An 8,815-nucleotide genomic window follows, 5' to 3' on the forward strand; every position below is an offset into this window, starting at 1 on the left:
CAGTCCGAACCCTCTTAGTCACACAGGTAATCATACACCTTTGTCTATTTCACCCCTCCCTCCACCTCTGCCCCCCGTTATCCCCTCAATAGTACCCCTACCCTCTATCCCTTCCTCCCTCCCAGCCCACCCTCCCATCCGTTTTAATTCACTGCACTTTAGGATTTACACTGCTGGTCCTGAGTCCAATTTGTTTCATGTGCAAACATGTAAATAACAAATAAATTGAGCCTTGAACCTTTGTACATTTTGATCATTATTACAAAACCCCTTCAGATAAGTGTGTGTGTGTGTGTGTGTGTGTGTGTGTGTGTGTGTGTGTGTGTGTGTGTGTGTGTGTGTGTGTGTGTGTGTGTGTGTGTGTGTGTGTGTGTGTGTGCGCACTTGCTACATGTGTCTGTGGGAGAGTGGTAGTAGAGTGGGTGTGATGAACTCCAGGCGCTGCTTATCTGCTGAGTGCTGGATGCCAATCATCAGCCCTTCCTATGATTGGTTGGGGTTTCCTACAGTACTTAATGGCAACAAACGCATCAGTACTTGAGAAGTGCTGTACCATTTTGCTTGTTTGTTTCCCGTGTATTTGTATAATTTGCGGTTCCTACTCGTACTCGGTCAACCTTCATTAAGCTTAATCTTCTGTAAGAATTTCTGAAGGTATATAGTTAGTGGTGGTTTGGGACCACCTTTTGAATTGTTTGAACCCACTAATGTTAAGAGTCATCAGAGCAGCCTTAGGCTGACTGTTTGGGTTACTAATGCTAAAGCAGTTTGACACAACTCAACTATTTTATATTAGGCTAGTTAGTGTTTAAATGCAAGGTTAGGTGTAGGTTGGTCTATTTGTTTATTGGTTTGTGCCAGGTGCTATTTTCTAATGTTTAAAACATGTCTAAAAATGATTCATTGTAAAATCATGCAAAATGACAGGGACAATAAAAAAGAAACGGTCAATAAAAAACAGACTTCACTTTCCAACCTGTATGTGACAATCATTTATTCCCCTAGACTATAGGATTGTTGTAACAATACTGAATTTGAAAATAGCCGATCTACAAGCTCACAGATTGGCTATTTTCAAAGGATTTTATACATTTGAAAACTTGTGAAATGGGACCCTTTTGCATAATGAGTACTTTTACTTTTGGTACTTAAAGTATATTTTGATTCCAATACTTTTGTACTATTACTAGTTAGCCTCGTAATTACTAGTAGGCCTACGCCTAGAGGTGCTTTGTGGTACTCCTAGGGATATTCAGGAAAAAAAATAAGTATATGATTTATCCCACGTTCATAAAATCAGCTACATACTTGAAAAATATGCCATATATTTTCAATACAACTAATCGCCTATATATGTCAACCGACCACCAATAAAAAGTTGCCTGCTAGCAGCTTACTGCGTCATTCTTTTGACCTGGGCTGAATATGAAGTCAAATATAGATAAGTGGTTGAAACGAACAACTGAAAACGAGATAAAAACAATAACCTGCAGAACAAACTGCTATAAGACGGAAAGATATGTCAATATCAGGAAGAATGTTTTGTGAAGGGTGGTCAGCTGATATAATATTGCAGCAGGGGCAAACCTGTAAAAATGTTTGAGAATCATTGTGACTAGTGTTTTCTAGCCCATTAAGACCTTGTTTTCTAAATCATAACAGTTTTTTTTTTTAAATCCCCAAAAAAATGTTTCAAGATTTTAAAAAAAATAGCAGATATACAAGCTCATAGAGCGAGTGCCACTCTATGAGCTTGTATATCTGCTATTTTTGAATAGCCAAAGAAATCTAAAGTGACACAGATGGGTTCCAGGTCTGAATGGGCTAGACAAGGGGTCTTCAACGTTTTTCAGGCCAAGGACCCCCTAGCTGAGAGAGAGCCCTCTATATTGTATAAAATCGTGTTTCAGATGAAACTTTTTTTTCCCCTACTTGGTCTGCTCTTTTTTCCCTCTACACCCATACCTCTTTGCCAAAAATAGCATATCTGAAGCTGAGCTTGTAGATCTGCTATTTTGGGGAAAGTTATCATCAGAAAAGGGATGTTAGGGTTCAAGCGGCTAATGTAAAAAAAAATGATCATCACTCAAAGATTTGGCGGACCCCTTGTAACTCTGAGGACCCCCTAGGGGTCCCGGACCCCATGTTGAAGACCCCTGTTCTACACTATTTCTTCATGCACACAGCAGTGCAACTGCATTGTCCTTTCTGACTCCCATCTGCCAACGTGTGGGTTGGATTCTGAAGGAACATGTGGGTCAACAGTCTGTATCTTGTAAATACCTCCTTCAGGAAACCGGTCGTGAGGAGCACGTGCGGCACATGGAGTTACGGAAGTTGGACGAGGAGAAGTAGAAGATGATGGGGTTCAGGCAGGCGTTAAAGGTGCTGAGCAGCAGGGTGTAGTATCTCCACTTGGGACTGGCGTCCTTGAAGTAGCCCGCCACGTGGGAAAGGTTGTACGGCATCACGCACACCAGGAACACGGCCAGAGACCCCAGGGCCATGCCGATGGACTTCCGCTTCTGCATTCGAGAAATCCCGGGGCGCGTGTAGAGGATCCTGATGCAGGCCAGGTAGCAGAAAACGCAAACCGAAAGGGGCATCAGGAAAAAGACCACGAACAGCTCCATGCGCATGGGGTGAAGGACGTCCAACTGCTCCGGCGTGAAGTCCTCATAGCACACGGTGGAGTTCGTCTTGGAGAGGGGCGGGTGGTGCTCGACGACGAATATAGGGACGCAGTGCGCCAGCGAGACCGACCAGCAGGCGGCGCTCATCGCTATCGGGTACGCGGGCCTGTACAGGCGCTGGTAGACGACGGGGAAAGCCACCCCGATGTAGCGCAGGATGCCGACCGCCATCAGCAGCAGGCAGCTGGTGTAGGTGGTGCCGAAGAAGAGGTAGGTGGTGACGGAGCAGACGAAGTCGGGCAGGTCCCACCGCATGTCGCACGCCGCCTCGTACATCTTGACGGGGAGAACCGCGAGGAAGACGAGGTCGGAGACGGTCAGGTTGAGCAGCAGGATGGCCGTGGGACTCGGCTTGGCGGCGATCTGGACGCTGAAGGCGTAGAGCGCCAAGAGGTTTGCCGGCAGGCCTATCAGGAAGGTGAGGATGTCGACCGACAGGACGACCGCACTCTCCACCCTCATGTCTGTGATTCTAAAGCAAAAGGATAGAAAGAATTAACAACAAACCGTATTCTGAGTAGCCTTAGACCCCAGGGGGGTCCCCACATGATTTCTTTTTTTGGGGGGGGGCTCCCCAGATGACTGTGAAGTGACAATTTAAGGACTTTTAAAAACGTTTTAATACTTAAAAAAAAGAGGACAGAAAGGAAAAAAAATGCATTTTCTGTATCAAAAGTAAATATTTTGATACTATAAAAACATTTCAAAATTGTCAAATAATTTTCAAACATTTTGAAAATAGCCAATCTACACGCTCACAACGCCTCGCGTTGCAAAGCGTTGTGAGCTTGTAGATCGGCTCTTTTCAAAAATGTTATCTGTGGAACCGAGTCAAACAAAATGTAATGCCTCAACTCCTACAATTCCAAGTGCTTGTTGGGGGGTCCCCAGTTCAAATATGATTATTTTGAGGGGTCGCAGCCTGAAAGGGTTGAGAACCACTCTACAGTGTGCAGTTAAATTCCTACCTAGCACCTTCCTACCTACAATCATGAAAGAGTAGCGTGGCATCCTGCTCTCTCACAAATTAATTGTCTACCTCTCTTTCTCTCTGTCTGGGGCTTGTCATCACATGTTTTCCCCACAAGTAATTCAACACAGATATCTGTCAAATTGTACGTCTTTAATCCGCAAAGTCAGTGCCTCAGTTATGTTTGGATCACCAGTCAATCAAGGGTTACGATTTGAGATGTAACTGTTGTGTTTCGTGAATCCTTTGCAAGATCTACTTTTTGTGTGTGTTCCGTGTGGAACACAGAGCGATCAACAGAGGCAGGCAAGTACTGCAACAAGCGTTTTCTCTTTCAAATAGGACAAATTGTGAAACATTATGATGAACACTAGAATATTGCACTACTTGGAACACGATCTCCTTCTTTAAAAAACAAGGCCCCCGTACTATACTATTGTCTATACCAGGGGTCTTCAACAGGGGGTCCGGGACCCCTAGGGGGTCCTCAGAGTTACTACAGGGGGTCCGCCAAATCTTTGTGTGATAGGATTATTTGTTTTACCTTAACTACTTGAACCCTAGCATCCCTTTTCTGAGGACAACTTTAACCAAAAATAGCAGATCTACAAGCTCACAACGCCTCGCGCTGCGAGGCGTTGTGAGCTTGTAGATCGGCTATTTTTTGCAAAGAGGCATAGCCGGTGTAGAGGGAAAAAAAGAGCAGACCCCATAAACAAAAAGTGTTGATTCTGAAACACAATTTTACACGATATAGAGGGGGTCCCTGCTTCATCTCTCTCTCAGCTAGGGGGTCCTTGGCCTGAAAACGTTGAAGACCCATGGTCTATACGATTATAGTGAATTATAACTAAATATGAATAATATAATAAATAGCATTTCTAAATATTTGTGTCCACAGAGACATATGGCTGTCCCAGTAACGGGCCACAATGCTCATTCTCTGGATTCAATTGGACCAGATTGCTTTCAAATTCTAAAGCCGACATGAAAAAGAAAAGACAATTACATACATATAGTCTTTTAAAACAGTGTTTCACTACAGGTTGTCAAATTTCATACATAATATGTATTTTATTTTTGTAGAAAAAATGTGATCATGTATATGATAAATAGATATTACTTACTTGTTCCTCTGGCTTTATTGTGACAAGTTTTGAATGAACAGGTACATATTATAAAAATATTACACAGTATACAGTTCTAACCTAAGGCTGCGACCGACTCTTACATTGGTTGTGAGACACTGCTCTGCTCATTTGCTATAGCAAACAGTGACCACCTGCAAAGGTCAAAATGCAAAGTCATTTTATGACCCCCCCATTAATATGGCTCATACTGTAACTAAAAGGCCTGTTGTTTATTTCACTGTTGCCATGCACTGCCAAAATTATGAACGTCGTTCTGTAAGGTTGGTACCTGCTAGTACGTTTTTTATCACATGATGATAAGGGACTATCAATTATTCAAAATAACACCATTGTGGCATATAAGTAAATACTGTAGACATCATTTTACGACATAGCTATTCCGTTTGTGACAGGCTATTTTCAGTGGTGGACAGAAACGGAGTAAATGTAATTGAGTACTGTACTTCAGTACAGATTCTGAGGATCTGTACTTTACTTGAGTATTAGAAATATTTTACTTTTACTCAAGTGCATTTCTAGGAAGGCTGTAAAGTACTGAGTACTTTTAGGTTGGCAATTTTTTTTCCTTCCCTAAAATGCAATTTTAGGGAAGGCCACACTTCTGCTCTCACACTAGCCGTGTTTCTGGCTTCCCCCTCCGCTCGCCTCTTTGTTACATCTTGTATGGGTGTATAGGAGTAAAAGTATTTAGTTCTGGTTCCTCATCTCTATGTTTTTATAGGTGTTTCTGCAGGCTTTGTATAACGTCATAGTGGTTCTACAAACACATCAGTGCATGCAGTCAAGGGGGTTTCAGAGAGTTACTTCTCTGAAACAAGAGTTACAAGGTCCTATAAATTCATTGTGAAAACATTACAGCAATTCATTGATATGAAAATTAAGAAACTTTCACTTGTACTTTAAGTATATTTAACAGCAATGACTTTTATACTCTTACTTGAGTAACATTTTGACTGAGCTACTTTTAAGGTGACACCACTGGTGCCTGTCCCCTTCACAGGTGCCCATGCCACAATGCATATGAAATAAGCCATTTTAATATTGTTGACATTCAGTAGGCAAAACACTGTGTTGTGATGAAAGTGACAGGTTATTGTCCAGAGTGGGAGGTGCTGCCATGCTGTGGTCAGCCTGAAGTGTTTACTGTCTCGTGTGTGTGTGTGTGTGTGTGTGTGTGTGTGTGTGTGTGTGTGTGTGTGTGTGTGTGTGTGTGTGTGTGTGTGTGTGTGTGTGTGTGTGTGTGTGTGTGTGTGTGTGTGTGTGTGTGTGTGTGTGTGTGTGTGTGTGTGTGTGTGTGTGTGTGTGTGTGTGTGTGTGTGTGTGTGTGTGAGTGAGAGTGTGAGTGAATGAGAATGCTGCCCTCCATACATTAGCAAATGCAACAATGTGCTCGGAATCATTCAGAATTATTTCAATAACAATGTATCTGTTGTTTTATTGATACAAGTAAAAACATTGGCTCAAGTTATGAGCAGCTTAAAGCTGTTCCTCTCACCTGAGAGTCACTCCATCTCTGGACTTGAGTTGGCTATGCACTTATTTTATTTTCAGTAATACAGTAGATTCCACTTTTAAGGATTGATCCATCTGAACTTTGGCTCTTCTGAACTTATCATGTCTATCAGTCAATAGTAGAAACCACATCATTTGGGATATGCCATTCAAATGACCTGGCGGATTCAAATCACACTGTGTGTGTGTGTGTGTGTGTGTGTGTGTGTGTGTGTGTGTGTGTGTGTGTGTGTGTGTGTGTGTGTGTGTGTGTGTGTGTGTGTGTGTGTGTGTGTGTGTGTGTGTGTGTGTGTGTGTGTGTGTGTGTGTGTGTGTAGTTGAGTAGGGCAGTGGTTCTCAGCCTGTGGGTCGAGTCCCCACATGAGTTTTGGGGGATCCTAAGTGAGGGATACCTAAAGAAAAGACGATTACTGCATCAAAAGTAATCAACAAACTATACTAATTCATAAAAACTGGTCAAACATTGGCCAAATTGTCAGAAGTGTCATTGTTGAAAAAGTCAGGGCAAGATGTAGATCTGCAATTTTTTTGACAATATGTATCTGTGCAACCGAATCAAACAAAATGTAATGGCTTGCAATTCCAAGTGCTTGTCAGGGTGGGTCCCCAGGGGGGGGGGTCCCCAGTGCAAATATGATTATCTTGGGGGTCAAGGCCTGAAAAGGTTGAGAACCACTGGAGTAGCGCACTGAAGAGCTCAGTAGAGGGCAGTAGAGTACAGTACATTTCAATAGAGTAGTTAATCAGGAGTAACAGTTGAGTAGCAGAGTAGATAACAGCAGAGCATATTTTACTAGATGAAATTACTGAGTGAAAAGGTTTTAAGCATATATGGTGTTGGGTGTTAATAAAAGATGCCAGACAAAGATGGTGCAAAAGGAGTGCTATATTGTGAAAATGGTATAGGCTAATTACAATGTTTACATGAACACAAAGAGAAGGGTGCTCCACGGAGTGCATATCTTCAAGGGCTGTATAAGTCATTGGTTCTCAAAGTGGGGTCCAGGGACCCCCAGGGGTCCTTGAGGGAGTTCCAGGGGGTCCCCAGCTAAATGATGGAGAGTTAGGAACCAAATGGACCCTCATGGGTCTGTAACTCTGAAAGTGTACAAATCAAACCAAATGGACCCTTATGGGTCTGTAAATTAAATTAACAATATAAATTGGGGTCCCAGAGATATAAATGCCATTAAATGGGGGTCCGTAGCCTAATGCATGTCAAACTGGGGGTCCTTGAAATTAAAATGGTTAAGAATACACTGCTAGAGCCGTAAAAATCTTCTCTTATGGAGGTCCTTGGCAAATATTTTCAAATAGGAGTCCGCAGAATAATAAGTGTCAATTTGGGGGTCCTTGACATGAAAACCTTTGAGAACCACTGCTATGAGTCATGGGTTGCAGCTGTCAGGACACATGGAAGTTGTGGGAGGAAATAGCATTTTGAAATTGTTTTCAAACTTGTTAACAAAGTATTCAATCAAGCGCTCGGGTGGCACAGTGGTAAAGTACCTGCCCCACCAAGTGTCATCTAAAACAAATTCAATTAAAATAAGGCAACGATAAGGATAACAACCAAAAAAACATGATGTGAAAACACAGTCAACTTATGATCTAAAACTGAAAGGAAATTACAGTCAAAAACAAGAACAAGTAGATTTAAGATAAACAAGAAAAGATGTCTTGAAGACATGAAAGTAAGCCATTGAGCTGTATGAGATAGTCAAATGATATAACCCAAACGTACAAAACATCTTTTTCTAGTTTTCTTTTCATCTTTTTTTTTTTTTTTTTTTTACAATTCTGAAAAGTAAAATAAATATATTGTAACTGTCTTACAGTTACAGGAATAATGTCACACAGTTAACCACACAGGCACAAGTAGGGGAATTAGAGCGACTGGGTGGGTGGAGACAGCTTCTACAGTGTCTTCTACTCTGTCTTCTACTATTTGTCTGTCTGATTGATTGATGTACTTTATTTAGTAAGACATGAGAACAACAGTACATGGAAGTACAAATTCACAATACAAGGTCTACTAAACTGGAAGACTAAGCTTGTTTAAAATGAGATCCCCATGCACACAAATCATGATGACATACAGTGTATAAGAGACAGATATACACACTACTATACAGAATGTCATACAATCAGCTTACAGGTTACTGGTATGAAAAATAAGAAATATGTACAAGAGAAAAGAAAGGAAAAGTGTGTGTGGGGGGGGGGGGGGGGTAGGTTAAGATTTTGACGGGCCATTTTCGAATAGGCTCTATTCACAGCAGCCATATTATGAAGACATTCACAGGTGTTACCAATGATACTAATGAAGGCTCTGTTCCATTCTGGTCAAACAGAGTCAGGGTGCTGATATTGTGCATGTTGGCCCACTGGAAACACTCTCTTACACCAGTGGGTCTACAGTTGGGGTCCAGGGACCCTCATGGGCTTCCCTTTCAGGTGTGTAACTCTGAGAGTGTAAAAATGGAACG

At 42.0% G+C, this 8,815-nt stretch overlaps 1 protein-coding gene across 1 annotated transcript; it reads right to left on the minus strand.

The window, feature by feature from the left end:
• Window positions 1-2,288: 2,288 nt before the first annotated feature.
• LOC311035063 (free fatty acid receptor 2-like) lies at window positions 2,289-3,155 on the minus strand (the record flags this gene model as incomplete). The annotated part of the gene is made up of 1 exon (XM_084043143.1): window positions 2,289-3,155. The coding sequence occupies one exon, from the start codon at window positions 3,153-3,155 to the stop codon at window positions 2,289-2,291; it is 867 nt and encodes a 288-aa protein (XP_083899269.1).
• Window positions 3,156-8,815: the final 5,660 nt, after the last annotated feature.

This window comes from Gymnoscopelus microlampas (genome assembly GCF_963454915.1).
Source record: "Gymnoscopelus microlampas genome assembly, chromosome: 19".
NCBI classification, from domain to species: domain Eukaryota; kingdom Metazoa; phylum Chordata; class Actinopteri; order Myctophiformes; family Myctophidae; genus Gymnoscopelus; species Gymnoscopelus microlampas.